The 23472-nt window shown below is 40.1% G+C and overlaps 1 protein-coding gene across 7 annotated transcripts in view; it reads right to left on the bottom strand.

Moving 5' to 3' along the window:
- Window positions 1-23472, bottom strand: part of PIEZO2 (piezo type mechanosensitive ion channel component 2) — a 425559-nt gene that overhangs the window by 162482 nt on the left and 239605 nt on the right. For all 7 annotated transcript variants that reach the window (XM_065582029.1, XM_065582034.1, XM_065582028.1 and 4 more), the window contains exons 5-6: window positions 15850-16012; window positions 421-628 (exon numbers count right to left, since the gene is read on the bottom strand). In XM_065582029.1, the coding sequence (XP_065438101.1) occupies window positions 421-628; window positions 15850-16012 (371 nt within the window). The remainder of the gene's footprint in view (window positions 1-420; window positions 629-15849; window positions 16013-23472) is intronic.

Raw genomic sequence — 23472 nt, 5'->3', positions numbered from 1 at the left:
AATAAAGAGTAGTAATGTTTTGTTTGCTTAATATTGTGTGACATGTGTGTGTGATATGTGCGACGTGTGTGAATGTGAGTGTGAGTGAGTGTTGTTAGAAGGAGCCAGCACTGAGTCTATTAATGCACATTTCACTTCTTTCCCAGTTTGGCCATAATAATAGCTTTAAAATGAATATATACAATGAGTGGGCTACTTAGTACTAGCACCAAAATAAATAAATAAATAAATAAATAAATGAAATTAAGCAACTCACTGTATTTCCATGCCTGCCAAAAAGTTAATTTAAATAAAAATCAGCAGCAATTAATTTTCCTTCCAAATTTCCATTGTTATTCCCCAGTGTACCAAAGGGCTGGAAATTCATTTGTACAATGCATAATCTTAGGGACTCTTGGCAAATTTATCAAAAGCACCAACCTGTTGAACCAAGTAAAATTGTAACAACAACTTTTCCAGCGGTGGTTATAATGTTTCCAATAAACTCTTTCAATTTGGAAGCCAGTGAGGCAATTCTGCGCAGTAGTTTTAATTTTGTGGTTTCTTCAAATTCCTCTTCGCTATTTTCTCCACCATCCAAATCTTCACACATTAATGCATCATCTGGCTCTAACTTTTCTCTTCCAGCCTTAGAAAGAGAGAGAAAACAATGTGAAATGAAACAAGAGACCTGTGTCATGTAGGTTATTAGTCAAGTCATTTTTATAGTGACTGACTCTATAATCACAAAATAATCCGAATAAAGAGTTGTGAAAGATATATTAGAAGTCCATTTGGATATCTAAGGCTACCACCTTAGACTTGTCTTAAGAAGAAAGAGGTGAAAAATATATGAGAGTAAGATTTTCCCTGTCAAATGTAATCCAGCTGGTTCCTCTGGCAGGTAGAAAGTAATTCCAGTTCTACATGTTTCTATTCAAAATTATGACCACTCAATATTCTGCCAGGTTTGTTGATTAGATTTTGTTAAGTCCCTTTGAGGCACAGATCATCAGTAGTATTTCCAGGCCCTGACCAAAGGTGGCTCCCTACCAGATGATGTTCCTCAGGGTAACCTCCTTCTTGGGATCATTACCATTCCCTATTGCAGGTTCTTTCCTCCCCCCTTCTTATGAACCCAGAGTTTATCCATTGGATGGAAGGGTGTGTTAGTAGCCTTTTCCTTCATCTTTCCATGCATTAGTTAGCAAGAGGCACTGACACAATGAACAGCCATGACAACTATCAGTAGCATGCCTGGACTTAGAAATCAAAAAATCTAGGCCTTCTTCCAAACCTAGATTTGCTTCATTACACTATCAAGGCTAGTTTTCATAGCAGCGAAAGATAATTCTATATATGTAATTCTAGTATGGATGTGGCTATAAATGTTACTCTCTAAAAGAGATTAATACCAGTGTGCTATTAGCATAAATGCAAAAAGAGATCACGGATAGAAACATTACAGTAAACAAGCTTTCTTGTTTCTTCAATATATATCCACTGGTTGCACTATGTTACTCAAACCTGACTGAATCAAATTCACCAAAAGAGCATCCCAGTTGGTCCCCACATCCCCATTCTGTTTTGTTTCTATAATGTTATACTATCAATTTATCCAAAGAGGAGGCACAGCATGTGGGACTGGTATTCATGTAACAGTTCCACCGACAGAAGAGAAAGAGATGGAGAGAATCCCAGCAACAAGGAAAGAGAGAAGAAAGCGAAGTGTGCATGTGTTTGGGACAGGGGAATAGAATGAAAGAGCTATGAGGATAGCTCAGGATGGATGGATGAAAAGACTGGGAGGAAAAGAGATGTATCATGGAAGCTCAAAGAAAGAGAGATGGAAGCCTGGAAGGATGAGAGAGAGGAAGAGAATGTGAAAAAGAAAGAAGGCGAAGAAACAAATAATACAAGGAAGAGAAAGACAAATTTGAAAAAAGTTAAGTGGCAATTAAACAATGAAAATGGGAGGAAAAGGAGAATTAAATAATGAAAAAAGAGAAAGAAGAAGAAGAAAACCAGAAAAGACACACACAATGGGTAAGTAATTTGTTAGGATTTGGTGGTGACCCTGGTCCAGGGAAAGATATTAAACTTTCTGAAGAACAGAAAGATACACATCATTGAGTGAAGGGGTCTTAATCGCCCTAGCCTGACACAGGATTGGGGGCATCTGCATTACCAGGAGGCCCAGCATGAATACAATTGAAGGAAAATATATTAATCCAGACACAACATAAAGGACATTTAAAAAAAAAATCTAACAATAAATGGGCCAGATCTTCACCTTGTGTAACTTGGCATAGCTCCGTTTGTTTCACTGGAGTGACTCAAAATTAAATCAGCTGAGCATCTGACCCAATTAATTTCTTTTTAATAGCTATGGGCACATGTGAGTATTATATCTAATGACTTTTCAAGAGAACAACATATTTACTGCGGCCACTGGAAATGATAAATTCGAGAGCATTGATTGGGTGGCTTCCAGTGGAAATTGCAGAACTGTTATCCTTCTGAGTATTTAACTGTACAGAATACTTCATTACAATTTTGTTAGGTGGATTCCCCAAGGGAAAGAAACTCCCTCTTGTTCCATTTCACCTTTCAACTTTTTGCCAACTTTCTCTTCCCATTAATATTGTCTGTGACTGCCCAGAAAAAGCTTGTTCCATCTAGAGTTTCTATTTTGCAGACAATGAAATATGTATTAAATGCTGTAGAGCTGGTCTGGGAAATCCTCTCTCTCAGACACATCCGGCTGTTTCACTAATTATGTCCATTATAAGTGGAGAGCGCTGGCGTCACAACCACTTTGCCATCGTCACAGTTCATTTTCATGGCTTTCAACAAACAAAGTTAATAGCTCGAGAAGCAAGGCAATCATTAGGAGGTTGCAGTGTGCACACTCAGTAAGCACTTGGGGGGTGGGGGGTGGGGTTAGCATGGAGAGGAATTACTATTGTCTGCAGCCCTTGCTGGATCTCACGTCTAGAGAGCTCTCTAGTTGATGCTACTTTACTTAAATAATTAACCACAAAACAATGCTGCAGTTCAGCTAAATGCTGCATAATATTCTTCCTACCACTATATTAATGGGAAAGACACAGGAAAAAAGAGTACAATGACACCTTTCCATGTACTACAATTACTAGAAGAACTCCTTATTTAGCCTGTTGGGTCCAGTCCTGTGTTTCCAAGCCAACTGTAGCTCTATGTTTCTTGTTTAACATGATCATTAAACGGCTAAGTCTTATGTGCATGTAAAAAACAAATGAAATCAGTGGAACTTCTGGATGTTCAGGGATGTGGGATTGAGCTTTTAGTGTGCACGGACCTATATAAAGGAGGACATCTTCAGCTCTTCCATTTATTTATCTGTATCTATGGAGATACTGTTTACAACAAAAATAAAAATGTAATTTCAAAGTAATTGCTATTACAAACGAGACTGGCAGACGTTCGATATAAATGACAATGTGGATTAAAACAATGAGCTCAAGGGGAAACTTTTGAAAACAGATTTTGTTTGTATATATACAAATTATGCTTTCTACTAGAGATTGGCATGTCCAGTAATCGGAGCATAGACCTTTGGGCTAAGAATTCCCAATGCCTAATCCCAGCCTGGAGAGTGACTCCTTCGATGGACTTAATTTATGCTCTTAAAGAATGCTCTTAATTTATCTTTCTTAGTTATCCCATCTGTAAATGTTTGCTAGTTCTCATGCTAGATTTTCCAAGAAGTTACAAGCTGAATCATAACATCCCCTGGCCATGCTGGCAAAATCGGTATCTGAACAGAGCAGCACTCTTCTAGGAGACCAGAATGACAGCCACTTTCTTTCGCTATGCAGAATTTGGCATAGATGGATCTGCATAGATGAATGTGCGTAAAATGCCTTGAATATAAAAATCATTATATAAATGCTATTGCTCGGAGTCTATACTGAATAGGAAGATGTTATACACAAGCCATTTTCATTGCAAGCTAAAAAGAGAGCTCTTTTAAAACAACAATAATAATGATTTAATATCCTGAATCAGCACCTTCACATATGTGCAAGAACGGGAAATATAAAACTGAACACAGAGAAAAAACACAAAACCAACCAAACAAAAAACAAAACCCTTACCCTGAAGGGAACAGAAAAATGAATTTAAAAACTGGTCTTGGGGGAAAAAATGAGAATTTAAAAAGTATTAAACAAACTGCAGGAAATACACAAGATGGAAAAAAAAGGGAAAAGGAAGGACGGAAAAAAGAAATAAGAAAAAAAAACCCCAAGGGTGACAAGTAAGTAAAAGAAGGGAAGTTGCTTTGTTGCATAGATGGTGGAGCAGAAACCCTTTTTCTTTCTTCTCTCTTCCAACCCATCTCAGCGGCTAAACTCATCCTGTGCATATCTTCTTAACTCCTGCCAAAAATGGCCATTTGGTTTCCCTACAACACAACAGGGATCCTGTTTTTTTTTTTTTCACTTCGAGAGTCTGGTCACCCTAGTTTGGCTCCCCATAGTTCTAGTCAATCTGATGCACATTCTGTCTTAATCCCCTTTAGTCTGGGTGTTGGGGTATTTGTCAGTGTGGAGGGGGAGAACCACTAGGAAGAAGAGTCTTCCTGGACTTACCAGTCCCTGCTTACTAGTCCCAATTTACATCTAACAGATTGTTTAAAATGACAACTCTGAAGCTTCTATTGTTGTTTTCTCAAATAAAAATAGAACTAATCGCTGAGGTTGGGCACAATGTGAATGGACTAAGGATTTTGACTTCCACCTGGTGATAATGTGCCTGTTCTAACAGTTTTTGATGCGTATGCTGTAAGATATGGACATGCACATCATAAAACAGCATTATTCCAGGCAGACTGTTTAGCAAAGCCTTCACCCCACATGGGTCAGCCTGAGACTACAAACTAAAGCTGCATAGGACATAGTTAGAAAAATACTTTTACTTCCATAATAAATTACTTACTATGCAACTACAGAATCCCTGTGGCTGCTGATTAAATCAAATAAACCTCTCCATTCAACTAGTATATAACATTTTTGAAGTCATAAAAATGTGTTTCCATGGCCTTTTCTATGTAGAACGGGGCCCCATGACTTTTTTATAAACAGACTAAATGTAGTTTAGGTTTTTCAAATTCGTGCAAGTCCCAGGAGTGTTCACTGTACAACACTTTTTAAAACTGCCAAACAGAGATAAAGTACAGGCAGAGAAACAGTCTTGCCTCTGTGGCAGCTACTATCATGGCTAGGGCCAGAATATCCATTAGCTACTTTTGGGGACTGCTTTAATAACATCTAGCTTTTACATGTTTCATCTGTTACAGTATAAACACTAATGCACTGAGATATCCTAAGTCCCATGGATGTATTTACTAACAGGCAGCCTTCGTCTCAATTTAAATTCATTCTTGCACCAGAAAACCTTTTTGTATTGTACCTACAACTAAGGATACAACATCTGTAAATACACAGAATAGTCATTCAGTGACTTTTGGACACTAGAAAGGACAGGAATCTAACCCTTTAAAAATCTCATGGTTGTCATCATTGCAATTTTTATTAACCAGAGATGTTATAGCTAGATAGAGGTGGATCTCAAAAGGTTCTGTGGCTCAGAATGGAAAAAAAACCCTTCAAAGTTTGCCAAGGTATTACACTATTTGACCTTTTGAATCTGTGTAATGGCACTGGAAAGCTCACAAGAATAGTTTCTCATGAGAGTTCAGGTGCTTCCTCCTTCAAGTTAGATCATAAAGGCAGCACAAATACCCTCTTCTGCAGTATTTTGACGTTTCCTCCCAGGAACCAGGAAACACAGAGGAGTGAGAAAATGAGAAATCAGTTTGAAAAAAAAAAAAGTTATCTGAACTTATCCAAACCTCAAAGTTTGTTTTGAGCTTTGAGCAACTATGTCAGAATCAATTTTTATTCTAAATGCAATGGTAAAAGACTATACATCAATTTATGTGTATCAAGCTTTATATGATGCTTATAGACATAAACAGGAATGTAAAGGCAGGACAAACTATTATAAACTTGATGAATGTATTCATGTTTCAGAATGTTTGGATTATAGGCAGTACAGAAGTGAAAACATAATGAGAGATACAGTGTGTACTAAGATGACAGGAATTTCTGAGTTCTAATTCTGGCCCTGACGCTGTCTTGATGAGTGACCTAAGGCAAGTTGCATGAAGTGCAATTATACTCTGAAAAATTACTAGGTAAAAATGGTTCCTTCTTATTCAACAGATCCCTGTGAGTCAGAGAGTTTACTGGCTGAAATAAATTCTTACAACTTTGAAGTCCTGTCAGCTTTCCAGAGCCCGCTCAGCTAAGAGAGCGCAAACTGGATTCTATTCCTTTTTGTTCATCATCAACAGAATTCTTAACTAAATTCCAATCAGTTACACCTGTGCAAAATCATAGAAGATAATGGGTTTACCCAGGTGTCTGAGAAAGCATAACACAGAGACAGTAGGAGTTGCATAAATGTGGTGGAGGGCACAATTTGAACCTTTAGGATGATTCCTGACAAGTTTTTTTTTTTTTTTTTTTTTTTTTAAATCAACTTAACTCTGAGATCTCTGGTTCCATTTGCAGAAAAGGTATATGCACATATTTTATCTGGAAATAAAAGAGCAACACATGGAGAGCCCCACAATGCCATTTTGATAGTGACATTTTTCAGACTACAACTGCACTGTCACCTCTTGTGTCTGTTTCTCTACCTGTAAAATAGGGAAAATATTTATCTTCCGTACTTACCTCACAGGGGTGTTGTGAGGATTACTTAAAGTATAGCCCTATACAATTGTTAGATATAATTTATGTAGATCATTGTGGATATTGCAACTACTAACTGAGTTACTTCAAAAAGTTTCTGTTTGAATAATGTTTATATCTGAACTGTTTGGTCTGGAAATCTTACTACACCAGGTTTGCATGCAAGATCTCTGCTTCCAATACCTTGGTTTCAGCTAGACTATGAGAATAGCTTATGCTATCTCAGTATTTTGATTTGATTTTTTCTTTTTTACCCAAACCTCTTTGTTTAATTTTCAATGTAACTTGTGATAACATTTTGCAGGTCACATTTTTAAGCTCATTTGTAATAAGTCTAAATGTCCACAATGCGCAAAACAAAAAAAATTTTTTTTAAGAAGCTACCTACCATTTACTTTAAAAAATGGGAGAACTGGAAGGAAGAAGGATTTCAATGTATGTGCAGAATTTTTCAAATGAGGATCTGACCCAAAAATGTCCAAAGAAAAAATAAGCAAGACAATGCAATATTCTGCTGACAAACTTTCCCCTCATGATGTAAGCTGGAGGAGCTATTGAGGTGTCACAAACACTTACGGCCCCTAAACACCTCTGAATGACTTCAGTGGGAGATAGACCAGGCCTTTACTTAAGCAGAAGGTGACCGGGGTTCTTTTTTTAAAAATATAGGAGGAGGGTTGCAAATTATGACTGGAAGAACAGCCCTCCCAAATTCCACTCTCAGCATTAGCAACTCTAATGTTTGCTCATTCCGGAACCTAAATCAATGCATGACGACAGTAGGATGCAATACCCATATCGATGCCGAATTAAATATGGCATTTATCATTTTTACACCCCTCTTCAACACAAATGGAGATACACTGTGAAAGATAAACACAAACCAAACAAATCATAAGAATATCATTCTTGTTAATCAATATGAATTATGTGTGGGATTTTTGTCGTGAGCTTTCCACGTATTTTTAATTCTCCTGCTGTTTTGTTTGGTGATTTTTGACAGTAACATTGGATGGTATTTTATATCCAGGATTTAGCCACCAATATTGAAATATAATTGAGTAGCTGCTCAGAAGAAACTGTGGCTTGCTCTCTCCTCCAAAATGAGGTAGGGAAGACAGAGAATGGCATTTCCCACTGGACACCATTGCCTACTGAACTGGCCTGCCACAGAGTATATCAAAGGATGGAACTGCTGGCAGGCTCCTTAATGCACAATGTCTCCTTAAAGCTCCCTTGGAGTGATGCCCAAGCACAAGGACCCCAGAACAGACCTACATCTAACAGACACAATCTAATCCTCAATATTTACAAGGAAATTAGGGATGAAATCTTGGCCCTATTGAAATTAACTGCAAAACTGCCACTGAATTTAAATGGTCCAGGATTTCACTCTAGGAGGGAAAAAGTAAAACCATTTGTTGAGGACACATCCTGCAAACCCCTACTCGGGCAATGAATCATTTCTCATACAACTAATGCCATTGAGATATATGGGGCTACTCATGTGGAAGAGTTTGCAAGACTGGACTTGCAATTTTTAAGAGGATTCTATGAATTTGTCCATTTCTTGATATCAAAATACTCCTGGTTAACGCTGTATAGTGGTAAATATTTTACCTGCAGTAAGTTATGTGAAGCATTGAATACTTAGCTCAGAGTACTGATAAACTGTAGATTGATTAGCTCTTGCAAAGAGTTTACAACTCTACTATATAGCCTGAAAATCAGTTATAACAGGAATAAGACAAGAGTGCTGATGAAAACAAGTTTAACACATTATGGTAATACACAAAAATACAAATGTGAGACAAGATTCATGCATGTCTTAAGCAATTATCATCATCTTTCAAATACTCAACTCCTTACTTCCAAAAAGATCCCAGACACTTTAAGAACATAAATACAGAACCTCAAAAATGCACCCATTTTTTGGAAGGAGAGTAACAACTGATCAGCACACAGTACACTACATACAGTGGGCAAAATTGAATTTTTAATTTGTTTAGAACACAATTGAACTGGTCGCTGTGGACAGGATCAACTCATACCCATACCATGTTTTAAAACTGAGTCCTAATAAGCCCCGGACAAGTGGGCAAACTCCTATTCAAGTTAAAAGCCTCATGACATCACTGAAGTTCATACAGAACAGAAAGAACTGAGTCAACCCTGCTAGGATCTGAACTTGTGATTCTAGCGAGCATTATTCTGCTCACATTTACAGTGGTGTAAATCCTGGGCAACTTCTTTGAAGTCAATGGAGTTACACCAGTGTGAAAGGAGAATATGAACCGGAGATTATAGTAATGTTTCACACATGGGAAATTACTGAAAACTAGGGAACCTGAAGGCTGTGACAGAAAGATAATGGTTTTTGATCTAACTCTGTAGGCAAAGGCAATCAACAGCCTCCTATGGGGAGAACTCTTAACTTAGAAAGCTATGCTCGCCAGAGTGTATTCAAAAATGAGTTGTACATTATTGGTTGAAACCTATGTAGGATCAAAAGAATTTTTGAAATACACAGGAAATTGGAAAAGAAAACTGGAGTTCTAGAGTGGGATCGGGGAAGGCACAGGGAATGGTCAGAGATTTCACTTCCCAAGATACACCTAAGCAAATTTAATATGAATTCAACACAGGATTACATGGCTAATATGATAATAAAATCTTACATCTTGACTTCAAAGACTGTGAGGATTATAAGCCAAAAGCGAAAGAGGGAAAATCACAGACATGGAGTTAGGCAGGTTGACCTGAGAGGCTGAAACGCCATTTGTTAATGAGAGAGAAACTGGCAGACTTAACCACCTGCAGGCTAAGGCTACATCTACACTACAGGGGGGAGTCGATTTAAGATACGCAAATTCAGCTACGTGAATAGCGTAGCTGAATTCGACGTATCGCAGCTGACTTACCCCGCTGTGAGGACGGCGGCAAAATCGACCTCTGCGGCTTTCTGTCGACGGCGCTTACTCCCACCTCCGCTGGTGGAGTAAGAGCGTCGATTCTGGGATCGATTGTCACATCCCGACGGGACACGATAAATCGATCCCCGAGAGGTCGATTTCTACCCGCCGATTCAGGCGGGTAGTGTAGACCTAGCCTAAGACATCACTTACAATATCTGAAAAAGTGAGCATTTAGTCTCTTTATTTTCTGGTAAACAGTGGCATGTTTCAAGTTTCCATGTTGCTTATTTATTAATGATGTGGGGGGGGGGCATGGGTGAGCAGTGAGGTAGCAAAATTTGAAGACACAAAATTATTTAGGTTATTCATGACTAGAGAGGACTGAGGAACTTCCTAGACAGCTAATCAAGAAGATGAATGGACAACATAGTGACAAAATTCAATGTTGATAAATGCAAGAACCGCAAGTTCTAATGCACATTGGAGGAACATTTTTAAACTACTTATTCACCCCACAGAGTTCTAAATAAATTGTATCAGCTCCAGAAAGGGACCTGGATACTACTGTACTCATGTCAATGAAAACTTCAGCTCAGTGTGCAGTGGCAGTTAAGAAAGGTAAGAATATGTTAGGATGCCTAAGGAATAGGATGGTGAATAATGCCTTTATATAAATCAGTGTGTGTGGCCTCATCTGTATTATTGTGTGCAATATTGGTCTCCCCATCTCAAAAGGATATTGCAGAACTAGAGGGGGTTCTGAGATATTCAACAAAAACGATTAAGGGCCCAGAAAGGGAAGAGATGGATTGTTTATCTTAGGAGACAAATAAGAGGGGACTTTATAAAATAATATAAAAGAATTATTAATTGAGAGATTGTAACTGAGGTAGAGAGAGATTACAAGACTGATCTGAGGCCACAAGAGAGATTTGTGGCATACCTGGGAATTGACCCAGATCTCCTGAATCCATTACAGTGTCATGATCACAAGATTATCCTTCCTTGCTGACTTTCATTTTCTAAACTTTTCTTTATTTAAGAACCTTTTCATCAAACATTTTTGAGATTCTAAATTGAGAGTCAGGGACAGTCTGAGCCTAAACCCGGTTCATATTCTTTGACCTAAAGCACGGACCAGGGATTTTTAGGATTCCAAGTAGCATGGACAAGAATAAAGTTTGAGGGGAAAGGTGATAAGTACAGTGAGAGCAAAACTAAAAATGTACATTCCAATTAAGATCACATCTGGTAAAGTTTAAGTTATACAGTCTTACAGGGATTTTTTCAGTCACTTACAATATTAGACAATCCATAGATTCAGAGATTATAAGGCCAGAAGGTAACAAAGTGTTGATCTAGTCTGACCTCCTGTATAAACACAGGTCACCGGAATTTGAACTAGAGCATATCCTTAAGAAAAACATCCAATCTTTATTTTAAAATGGCCAGTGACAGAGAATCCACGACAACCCTTGGTAAATTGTTCCAATGATTAATTACCCGCACTGTTAAAAACTGTTTTTTATTTCCAGTCGGAATTTGTCTAGCTTCTACTTCCAGGCATTGGACTGTTTTATACCTGTTTCTTCTAGGCTGAAGAGCTCATTATCAAATTTTTGTTTCCCATGTCGGTACTTACAGACTGCAATCAAGTCACCCCTTAACCTTCTCTTTGTTAAGCCAAATAGATTGAATACTGCACTCAAATAAACCTATGCTGACTGGCATAGTCTTCCATAGTCTCAAGAAAAACAACTCCCCCCGCCCCCATACCTATTAAACTGTATATACTGTCTCTGCATGTTGGCACATAAAATCACCATCTGCTTCAGTGACGGTTATACTTTCAGACACAGCTGGGAAGTTAACATTTCTCTTTTCTTTTCTCCTCCCACCCCCCGCACTTTATATTTTTTGACTGGCATTGTGCTTCTCTGAGTTTGCAGTCTGGGCCCTTCTCCAGCTGAATTCACCTGCTTTAGATTTTCTGAGTCCTAATAAAAAAGGCCTGCAGACACATTTGCTCCAAGTGTGCAACCATTTAGGAGTGGTAATGAGTTGGACTGCAGCCTGGTATCTGGCAAACCTTTCTACTTCATGACTCACTGCTAATTAAAACCACACTCTATGCAGCATTACTTACAAATAATTGAGTGCCTCCCACCCCCTTTCCAGCGCTCCACAATACTGTATACTTTTTTTGTTCTGGTGCAGGTCTGTTTCTCTGAAAGTTGGATGCACTATTATGAATCAGGATTTCCATATTTTCATTGATCTTTACTATCCTTACTCCCTTAGGGTTGGATATCAATACCCTTTCACGCACTGAATTGTGTCTTACTCTGTGAGCAGTCTCGCTGATTTTATTTTACAGATTTACTGCCAGTGGAATAAAACACTAATCAGAATTCGGAACTTAACCACCCTAAGAATCTGGTGTGTTTAAAATAATTCAGGAGTAACGGGATGAAGTGTGACCTTAACAACATCTGATTATGAAAAAATATCTTAATTTTATCAAATCTTTTTATATGTACATTTTATTTCAGAGGGTAGATGTGTTATCTTTGTTTTTTTTACACTGCTTACCATCATGTAATTCCATGCCCTAAAAACAGAGAGACCACTGAGAGTACATGGGACCTATTCTATGTAAATGACTGCCTGCTCTAAATAGGTAAAGCTGCAGGGCATACTATTTGCTTCTGGGTGCAGTTCAAGGTGTTGACTTTTTGATTTATAAAGTCCTCGCTGGCTTGGAACCTAGTAATCTAAAAGGCTTCCTATCTCCTCAGGCACTGTGTAGCTGGGGACATCAGCCGATGCATCCTTAATGTTCTGTCTGGAGATGGGTGGCAGGGACTCCTGGCAGAAGTTCCTCAACTCTGGAATTTGCTTCACTTGCTGGTACAATAAACCCCCAGACTGTTCGCTTTGTGGCACTGTGCTAGACTTATCACTTTTTCAGATGCTTTTATTTGAAGGGTGAAATACAACAATTTAAGCCAATTAAAGACCCAGTCCAGTGTGCTTCCTAAAACATGGTAATCTGTAAGCCAGTGCGGTGCTGAAGAACTGGTGTATTTATTTATTTATTTAGGGTTCCTGTTTCAACACACTAATCCAAAGCATAAATCCAAAATATCGATTAAAATCAATGCAAATGGGGCCAATGTGCAAAAAATTATGAATCTTTCAAAATCCCCACAAACTCAGTGATACAGTCCATATGTGCATCAGACTCCCTGCAGCCAGCACAGTGACGTATAGAATCCCAATATTTTTAGCTGCTTCTGTTGCATTTTATGAACACTCTTTCTAAGTAGCACACATGACTACGGGATGTTCTATGCAGAACGCCTACAGACAGCTGAAGTTGATATATTTTAAAAAAACGTTTAACTTATCATTCACTAATTTTTTACTTCACTTTAAGAATATATAGGTTATTCTGCTGTAAATGAGTTGATGGTGAAAAGAAATCAGTGCTGTGTAAAGTACTGATGTACAATTTCCCCCCCACCTTAAAATACTTATATGGCTAATTTTTTGACATAAAAACATAGCCACTGTGCTTTGTAATAATACGTAAATAATCTATAATATATATAAAATTACAAACAATCTTGGCTGAGTTTTGCTGTAATGACAAAAATGTAGCCAAATAAATTCTCTCTCTCTCTCTCTCTCTCTCTCTCTCTGTGTGTGTTTAAAGAAAATCCTAATATCTAATTGGTTGGAAGGTTGCCTTGAGGTAGTCCATGTATGAAAGATCCCATTTAAAACCTAATTCTGTTCTATTTAATCAGTATTTACTAGTTACCATTTAACCTTCTCTGCATTCCATAGCTCAGCTCCATATGCCCTTCCACACCCTCTACCTCTGGATTACCTCCTCTTCACCCAGACTACAGGCTGGGGCCCATCTCTAGCCTTAATCAAAAATGGACATCAAATCAGAGTCTCGTAAAACCACCATTCAGATAGAGGAACCTGAATGTGTCCTTTTCTTCTTCCAGTGTGCTTCTATAATCCGATTTCTCGTATTTTATGCTTGGACAAACATTTTCTGTACAGAAGATGGATAACTTTAAAGCTGTTGTCCAGAGCCTGCTTCAGTAACATATAACTTTATTTTAAGAGAGACAGACAGAACACAGCTTGCTTATCAGTCATGTTCATGGTGCTGCTCTTCACACCACTTGGAACATCTCCCATTGCAGATATAGCAGCAGATTTTAGCCTCTGCTAAGGCTTTTTTGCACCACTCAAGCAAAAAGCCGCCTTAAAGCTAGTTTTAACCAGCTTCCAGGGTATTCAGAAGAGCCTGCCTAGCCTGGTTAAGATATCAGGGCACAGCCAGAAGAAGTGTATGTGGCCAGGAGCTGCAATCTTCAGTTGATCCCTGGCTGCCAGAACAGTCCATGAGAACCACAGGCAGTGGGTCTAAAGTAGTTGATCTAACGTGCAACAGGAACTGGACCGGCTTCTGGTGGCCCCAAAATACAGGCAATGCAAACGTGACGTACAGGAGCCTTTTCATTTTCTTCCTCTCCAGAGCTGCACCCGAATGTGTGGCTGATCCCCAGCCTTTAGCCCACAATGAGGTAGATCACCTCCAAGTGCCTTTTCTATATGAAATTACTGAGTTGTAATAAACCTCTCTGAAAAATATCTTTACAATAAACTATAAAGAAAAACAAAATTAAAGTGATGTTAGGGCTCTCACTTAAACCAAGAAAAGGACAGAAAAATGAGATTCAAAGCATTTAAACCAGCTTGACATTTTGCCCTTAAAAAATCACTTTGGGATTTACATGAGACACCATTATGTGGTTTGGGCTAATCCATATTGTGACCAAATGGATTTCTTTATTTTGTTGTCAATTTGTTTCTCTAGCTTTAGGGAAATTTTCTACTTTAATCTTTTCTGCCACCCTCTGCTCCCATGACACCACTATGTACCCAAAGTAGGCAAAGGCAACAAAATTATTCACAGATTTAACAATCTCTTTCCAAAAAGCATGGTGCACGAGGTATCTTCCCTGTCATATATTGCTGGTCGTGGATATTAGGCTTTGGGAAATACAGACAAAAGTTGCAATCTCAAGCAATTTTGCAAAATACCTAGTAGTGACTCTGAACAAAACCCCCAGTTCTGAGTACCCTCAAACTTCGGAAAAGAAACAGATCCAAATGTCTGGCTGGTTTGTCACCATAATGGGCTGAATCAAAACCTTGGATCTGAAGACCCTGGACATTTGAATAATTCAGACCCTAATACAATGTTTGCATCTTTGGTCAATCTCTAATTATTCAATTTTTAATTTTCCGTTTTGCTTCCTTAGGATAATGATTTTGGTATGTTTTTCTCCTTAACAACATTCATTTTTGTTTTCTGAAACCAAGGTCACTTTTATATACACTTGTGAGATATTTTCCAAATTTAGCTCAGACAAGGCCCCCAAAACACAGTATTAACTAAAAGTTCCACTGACCAATATTGTCCAGTTATTTCCTTATATTCCCCATCTGTCTGTCTCCATATGTTGTCTCTTACTCTTGTCTTACATTTACATTATAAATGTAATGTATCTTTGGAATGGGGACTGTCTTTTTGTTCTGTGTATTGGCAGATAGTCATTTACACAGAACAATTCCCATGTACTCTCAGTGCTCTCTCTGTTTTCAGGGCATGGAATTACATGATGTAAGCGGTGTAAAAAACAAAGATAACATCTACCTTCTGAAATAAAATTTACAGATAAAAAGATCTGATAAAATTGAGATATTTTTCATAATCAGACGTTGTTAAGGTCACATTTCACCCCATCACTCCTGAATTAAGTTAAACACACCACATGAGAGATTCTTGGTGGTTAAACACCAAATTCTGATACCCTTCCTCATGCTGAACGGGGTTTTACTCCACGCCGGGCAGTAAAATAAAATCGACGAGATTGCTCACAGAGTAAGATACAATTCAGTGTGTGAAAGGGTATTGATATCCAACCCTATGGGATTAGGGACAGCAAGCACAATGGGATTCATGACTAAGGCTCCTAGGTACTATTGTACTAGAATACAAATACATAATAAATAATAAAATAATAATAAATATTATACAGGTATAAATGTGCATCTAATACCATTTCTTCATTTTCAAATTGTGTGTTGTACTGTGCTGCATCCTCGGTCACTGGCTTCAGCACAAGGTTTCTGCAGACAAGCCATATGGTCAAGCTAGCAATGAACATCCCGATATCTGGTACAAACACTCTGATCACGTTGCCAGCATCGGCTCCCTTCACACTGTATGGATTGAAAAAAAACAAAGGAAACATTTGTTAGTTCCAATTCTGCATTGGCTTGAAATATTAAGGTAACTGGACACCATTCTTTTAAAAGAGAAGGAGAGTACACCTCCCAGAGTGAAAAGAGTGAGTAGTTTGTACAGCTGTGACAGAATGCCTGGTGCCATGTAATTACAGTATAAGTGATTCATTCCTAATAGCGTGTTCTTGTGCAAACATTCCAGCACATTGTTTGGCTGATCAAAAGTCATTTTGTAGATCCTAAAGTTATTTAGTGGAGAGAGTAAACTGCCCTAGAATCAACATTAAAATCGGACGGCTCTCCATAAATCTCAGTCCAATTCCAAGAGGACAGATGTGTACAAACACAGTCCCAATCATCACCCTGGGTGGTATTCCTAGCAGGGAGAAACGCTACTGCATGGTCATGGAGGTAGAATTACATTCCCACCCACTCTTATCCCTTAATCACCACTGAGACATAGGTGGGCAGTACTGAAAAGGCTGCAGCCCAATGATACACCAATACTATGAAAACTGAATTTCATTCTCTCTATCTTTCAGGAGTGCTACATTTACTTTAAAAGATATGAAAAATAAAATATTATATTTGTTTTCTTTAACCAGATCCTTTAAATACCACTTAATCTTTTTTTTTGGCCTCTATTGTGAAACTTTAATGAGCTATAAAATTGTATATCTATTGGAGACCCCATGATGCATACAGTATTCAGGAATACATACAAGCTGTATGTCATTTTCCTTTTACTACTTATCACAAAAGCAACAGTTTAACCCTTAAGAACTAATTAGAGAGAAAGTGCCATGTCTTTCCTTAGGACTCCCACTCCCTGATCCTAAATACTTGGATAGCTCAGTGAATTTAATGGAAAGTACACAATACGCTGCACCGTGCAAATTTAAACTGTTTTGTCTGGGGACTATTACCTCTATGGGTTTGGATGCTGCATCTGAATGTGATTCATTTTATTAACAGAATTTAGACTTGCATTTAGTTGACACAATGACTGGTTTATTTAAGCTGCTGCATTGACTTCCTACACTTTTTAACTACAGTACTAACAGGATACAAGCTTAATTATTTCAAAGTGTACAGTGTAAGGCTGCCAAGCATTAAGTTAGCACATTTCAAAAAGACAGTTTTGAGATTAAGTGACTTTTTAAAAGGATACACGTCTAGAACTATTTTCAGGGTTAATGACTGCAATGGATTCTGGGAACACACAGGGTACAGATGAGTAGGCTAAATTACCAGCTCAGTGCCTGAACTGTACGAGTTTAAAAAAAATAAAAATAAAATAAAACCGGATGCATTTTTTAGGGTCTATTAAAAATTATTATCTCTGTCTTTCTGTGTCTATATTCTAGCAGCAGAAGAAATCTTTGCTAAGGTGCAACTGGTAACTGGGTATCAGTCCAGTATTTTTGGAGTCATCAAAATACCTCTAGCGTCACTGCTACAAATCACTGCTTTACATAGAAAAAGAAATACATAATTGCCTACAGGACTCTTGCCCATTAATGCACACACACAGGGTCAAATCCTACAGTTTTTAACTCAGGCAAAACTCAAATTGGACCTGATTTTTCACTGCCTCACACCTTGTTTGTGCAAATCAGATACAAAGTGCTAAGAATTAAGATTGTTAGCTTTTAACACCCACTTTTCACAGGTGTGATGGGAACGACTACACATAGTGCAATATGCTGCTCGAGCTAGTGTGCTAAAATAGCAGTGTGGATGTTGTGCCACTGGAGGTGGCTTGGGGTAGCATGAGTCCATCTACACAGGCTGAGAGTCATACTTCCCAGCTGCAGGGTAGTCATCCCCTCAAGCCTTAAGTCCGTTCTTTATCTCTGGATTCAAATAGACTTGAACCCAACTGATTATGTACCTTCCAGAGAAAGTTCATGACGACTTGAGGACTTATTTGCAAAAGAAAAAGAAAAGAAAATAGAACCTTTGTAAATTATTTCAATCTTCCTGACTTGTGAATCTCTCGGCTATTACACTCTTGCAATATTAAACTGGAGTGATCATGCATTATATCAGACACACAAAATGGGTGAGATAATATCTCTTATTGGACCAACTTCTGTTGGTGAAAGAGACAAACTTTCAAGTATCACAGAGAAGAAAGCTTGTCTCTTTCACCAATAGAAGTTGGTCCAGCAGGAGAGTATCTCACCCACTTTGTCTTTCTGATACCCTGGGACCAACATGGCTACAACAACACTGCAAGCACGCATTCCATGACAGCTGAGTATCTTGAAACTGTTTTGGCCAATGCTTTCAAGCGGTACTATAGCAGAGAAAAAAGGCTGAAGTGTCCAAGAAAGGCTTGCAAGACAGTCAACAGATTAAATTAGCCTCTTTATTAGTACAGCACTGGCATATTTCCTGTGCTGCTGTTTCAATGCTATAGAACTGAATGGTATATCACAATGTAAGATAATATGTTCAGCACCACAGGAAGTGAAGGCTTTATAGATGTTAAGAAGTAAATTTATTGATAGAGATTAACTGGACACACATAACATCAGGATTGCAAGATTCACTGTTAAAATGGATCTGATCTGTTCCCGTGAAATAATTCTGTGAAGGGACCATTTCAATGCACACTTAGTGAGACTTTTCTAGAAATAAAGCCACTACAAAATGTGTCTTATTGAGGCTTAAAATTCAATTCCATTGGATCCAATCAGCTACACTAGGATAGATTAAAAAGGTGATTTTAACACACCAGTAGTTCTCAGGAGTATATACCTCTATGGATCCTGGCCCTATCTCCTCTGCAAATCACATTCCAGAAAACAAACATGAAAGTCTGTTGTGACAAAGTTTTGTGTGCTGTTGCTCACAGTTCCTTTTACTAAACAAAATCAAGTGCCTGTAGTATTTTACAAAATGCAAAATGAAATGTGATATTATGAGAAATGGGATTTAAAACAGGAGTTAAGACTAGGACGCCAAAGCCCATACTGTAATACTTGGGGCCACCTGCACAACAAAAAGAATGGAAAGGATTTATAGATTGACTGCAGTTTTTCTACACTCCTTAAGGACTCCATTCACACATGGCCATATTTTGCTAACAGTCTATGCATTGTGTTCTCCATTCCCAAAAGAGCCTCGTTGAAGTTTAAAACCAGAATGGACACGAAAGCTTATACAGCATATGTCCCTAAGAATCAACTTCCCCCCTGGCAAGAATCATTGGACAACGAATTGGCAAGGACCTTGATCCCTAGTTAGCATGGCACCATTCATTTGGCTAAACTCAAGAGTTTGCCTTTAAAGGCTAATTTTTCTATTAACACAGACTATTTTCAGGAGTTTATAACAAAGCCATAAACATGTCTGGGGTGAAATTTGAGGTAATCAACATAAACTTGAAAGATTTTTTTCAATATTTAAAGAAAAATGGGCTAGACCACTTAAAAGGTTGCTCAGTAGGAGGGCCAAAAAATAAGTTAGGGATTTGAAACATTAGTTGACCATATAGAATTGACTGCACATTTTTGAAGACACGAATAACTGTTAGGGTTGCCATAGCTGCTTTTTTATTCTGGGGGACAAAAAAAGACATGCTATGACTTTCACATCCATATGTGAAACTTATGTCACTATCACATCAACATGATTCCAAAACAGAGTTTTCCTCATCTGTCCATCTGAATCCACCGGGTGTATCTAGTGTTATACTTAGATTATAAACTTTTTGTGCATGGATCATCTTTTTGTTCTGCATTTGTACAGCGTCTAGCAAAAGATGTTCTTGGTTTACTGGGGCTCCTAGGTGTTACTACAACACAAATAAGAAAAATAATATCCAAATTACATTTTCTATTTTAGGTGTCCTGCAATCTAATAACTATTGCTTCTAGCGTGCAATCCTACAGACATCGTATTGATTTTGTGGAGCAGGGCAGAAACCGTAAGCCAAAATCCAGATCCAAACACCCAGTGAAAAAAGTCAGGAAGACATTGGGAAGATGCATGAGTGAGAAATCCTTTCCCAAGCTGAGGTGCAATACAGAGATGTGGGGCCCTTATGCAGTACCCCTGTAGCTAGGGAGTGGAGGAGCCATACATGCTTTTGTCCCTGGCCCCATGCAGTGAAACTATACCAATTCCTATGCACTAAGGCTCTGGGCAGCTGTGGATGTGAAGGGGCTGCATTTGCCCCTTAAGGTATGAAAGTGAGAACTTGGCCATTAAACTGCAGCCATACTTTGAAAAGTGCTGTTTTTAGAATGACACCAGGATCTTCTATATCTATTGTCTCTAAGGGCTTGCCTGAAAATAGCTGTGTAGAAATTGCTTTGACATTGCAACTCGGGCTGCTGCTCAGGCTCTAAAGCCCTCCTCCTCCCACCAGGCTGACAGCCCAAGCCAGAACGTCTATACCACCATTTTTACCATGCCAGCACAACCCCCACTAGTGTGGGCCCAGGGGTGGGAGGCTTGTTCCCAGATGCCATGTAAATATAACTTAAATGAGATAAAATATACTCAGTTTAAAATAAACAGATTATGTATGTGTGTTTGAAAGGGTGCGTGGGATTTTTGAAACTATAACACAGGGATTTCAACTTTTTTAGATTTTAAACTTCAAAAGAGAAATTTTAAGACAGGTGATTTTGATAGTTATGTGAAAAAAGGAAACGTCTGTTTGCTAAAGCCGCTTGTAACATGCGGCATAAACAGATTAAATTATTAGATCGATTTAACAGGATTCCAGTGTGTGGAATTAAATTGGTGGGTCTGGGCATTAGCTCACTGTTGGCAACATGTATGTAAGCTTAGATGTACTCCCTATTATTTAAACACAAATTAAATACCCATAAGAAACTAAATCAACATAGTTTCTATTTGTTATATTCACATTATGATTAACAAATCAGTGGCAATAAAATTACAGGTTTAGCTTTCCAGGACAGTTCTTTCTCTCCAATTAGATTGAATTATTTCTTGCTTGAAATGAACAAAGCACGATACACACACAGACAAACACATTGCACCATCTGTTATTAAAGTTGCCAGAAACTTTCCACTATAAGACCCAGAATTGGGGTGCTTATAACTTTGCCATACTTTAGCCATTTGAAGGTGAAATTTTCCATGCTGGGTGTCTGCCTTAGACTATTTATTTATTTATTTATTTGACATTCTAGTGAAAATGGTTCAGCCATTTCTGAGAATGAGACTAAGGAAAAAACATTGTTTTTTGCCCAAGTTAAAAAAATTCAGAGATCTTTTATTTGAAAAGCTCTAGGGCCCCCATGATGTGGAGCAGGCACTTGGCATTTGGCAGCATGGTGGCTTGTGTATCAGGAATGTGCATTTTGCCACTCCCAGTGAAATCTGCCCAAATTTAGCCAAGTTATTGCAGTTTGCACATGCTAGGTAGAGACTTCTTAGAGGTTAGCAGCAAAATTCCCTGAACGTTTCATGAGCATTGGGCATGCTTCATCCCAGGGCTGAGCAGGACTTTCCCTGCAACTGCAGGTATGGGTTGCTGCAGAGAGAGCAGACAGTTTCTCCTGAACATTCAATGACACATCTGTGCTGATCCCAGGCAGCCGGAAGCCAGGGCCGGCTCTAGGCACCAGCGCTCCAAGCATGTGCTTGGGGCGGCACTTTCCAAGAGATGGCTCTCCATGCCCCCCCACCCCACCTTTTTTTTTTTGCTTGGGGCTGCAAAAAGCCAGGAGCCGGCCCTAGCCAGAGCCCTGCTGCTGGAGAGCCAGAGCATCGTCCCCTGGAGCTGAGTCCTTGCTGCGGCAGCGAGAGGGGCTCCCGGAGTGTGTGAGGAGCCGGGGAGGGAGGGAAGCAGGGTCCGGGATGCAGGGAGGGAGGAGGGGTCCTGCTGCCGCCACCGCTGCTGCTCTGAGTCTCCCCAGGTCAGCGCGGCGTTTCCCCACCCGAGTGGGCTGTGCAGGGCGCCGCTGGGCTGGGCAGAGGGTGCGGATCCCGGCTCCCGCCTGATGGGATGAGTGGCTGTGCAGCCCGAGCTGCCAGGGAGCTGCCCCCTCCTGCCCCTGGACCCAGCCCGCCACGCACCTCCCCTGCCTCAGCCCCACGCTGCTTGCCCTGGGTCCCCAGATTGCCAGGGGTGGGGAGAGGCAGAGCCCGGCTCCGAGCGGGGCAGCAGGGGATACTGCCCCACCGGGGGACCCCTGCGGCTCAGGCACCTGGTGGTCAGTGTCCATCCTCTCCGCACTGCCTGCACGGGGCTGGGGAAGCAGCTGTCAGCGCCTGCCCCTCTCAGCCCTTGCACCCCCCATCCCGCTCACAGCCTCTTCACTTGTACCTCCCCCCATCGCTCCTTCACCACACCCCTTCCCCTTGTACTCTCCCTTCACCCGCATCTCTCCCCTTGTACCCCTCCCCCAGCCCTCTCCTCCCGCACCTCCCCCCTTCCCCTGCACCTCTTCTCCCACAACCATCCTGATACCCCCTCTCCTCCTCCACCCTCCTCTGCAAGTACATCACACCCCGCTTCTCTGCCAGTGTAGAGCCCCCAAGCACCCCCACACCCGCTCCTCTGCCTGAACCCTCTTAACATTTGGAGCACTAAAGATGGGGTTGCGGGGGGGGGGGCGAGATTTATACTAAAGTGAAATAAAAATAGGAGAAACGGTTTGATCCCCACTGCAAGTGTAAACAGGGATTGCTGTGGCAAACGAGGAGGTCACGTGGGGGGGGGGGGAGCCCAGGGCTGGGGTGGCAGGGGGTGTGGGTGGGGGGGAAAGAGAGAGCCCAGAGCTGGGGTGGCAGGGGGTGCGGGTGGGGGGGAAGAGAGAGCCCAGAGCTGGGGTGGCAGGGGGTGCGGGTGGGGGAGGGCACTGGTGGGGGGGGGGGAGGAGCCCAGGGCTGGGCTGGGGGCAGCCAAACATTTTTTTGCTTGGGGCGGCAAAAAACCTAGAACCGGCCCTGGTGGAAGCTGTCTGATTTGAATGCAGAGAGAATAAGATCCATACCTGTGGGGAGAGGGGTGGATGGGTAAAAAGCCTGGAGAAGAGGGCAGGAAATGGGAGGCAAAAACTCGGACAGGATGCTGGCAGAGAGGGGGAGAGGGAAACTAGGACTGGCTGGGCAAGGAGACTGGGATTGGCTAGGATCAGAAGCAAAGAATGGGGAAAAAGGCAAGACCAGGACACATGAGATGGCATGGGAAATGGGCAGAAGAATCCCTCCAGAGTCTGGAATGGAGGATTTCTGTGTCTCACTATTCCTGATGTTGTCAGCAAATATTTGTGAAACCCACTGGCAAAGCAAACTCTCTTGTGCTGGTCCACATAGAAGATGACAACCTATTACTGCTACCAGTTATTCTGTTAGTTTAAGTGGCAGAGGTCTGTGTGGTAGATTTCAAGGCTTCAACTATGTGAGTATCAATATGATGCTACATAATGCAATTTCTGGGGGGG

The sequence above is a fragment of the Chrysemys picta genome, chromosome 2, assembly GCF_011386835.1.
Source record: "Chrysemys picta bellii isolate R12L10 chromosome 2, ASM1138683v2, whole genome shotgun sequence".
Taxonomy (NCBI): domain Eukaryota; kingdom Metazoa; phylum Chordata; order Testudines; family Emydidae; genus Chrysemys; species Chrysemys picta.
Note: the sequence above shows the minus strand (reverse complement) of the source record. Positions and strands in the feature narration are given on the sequence as shown.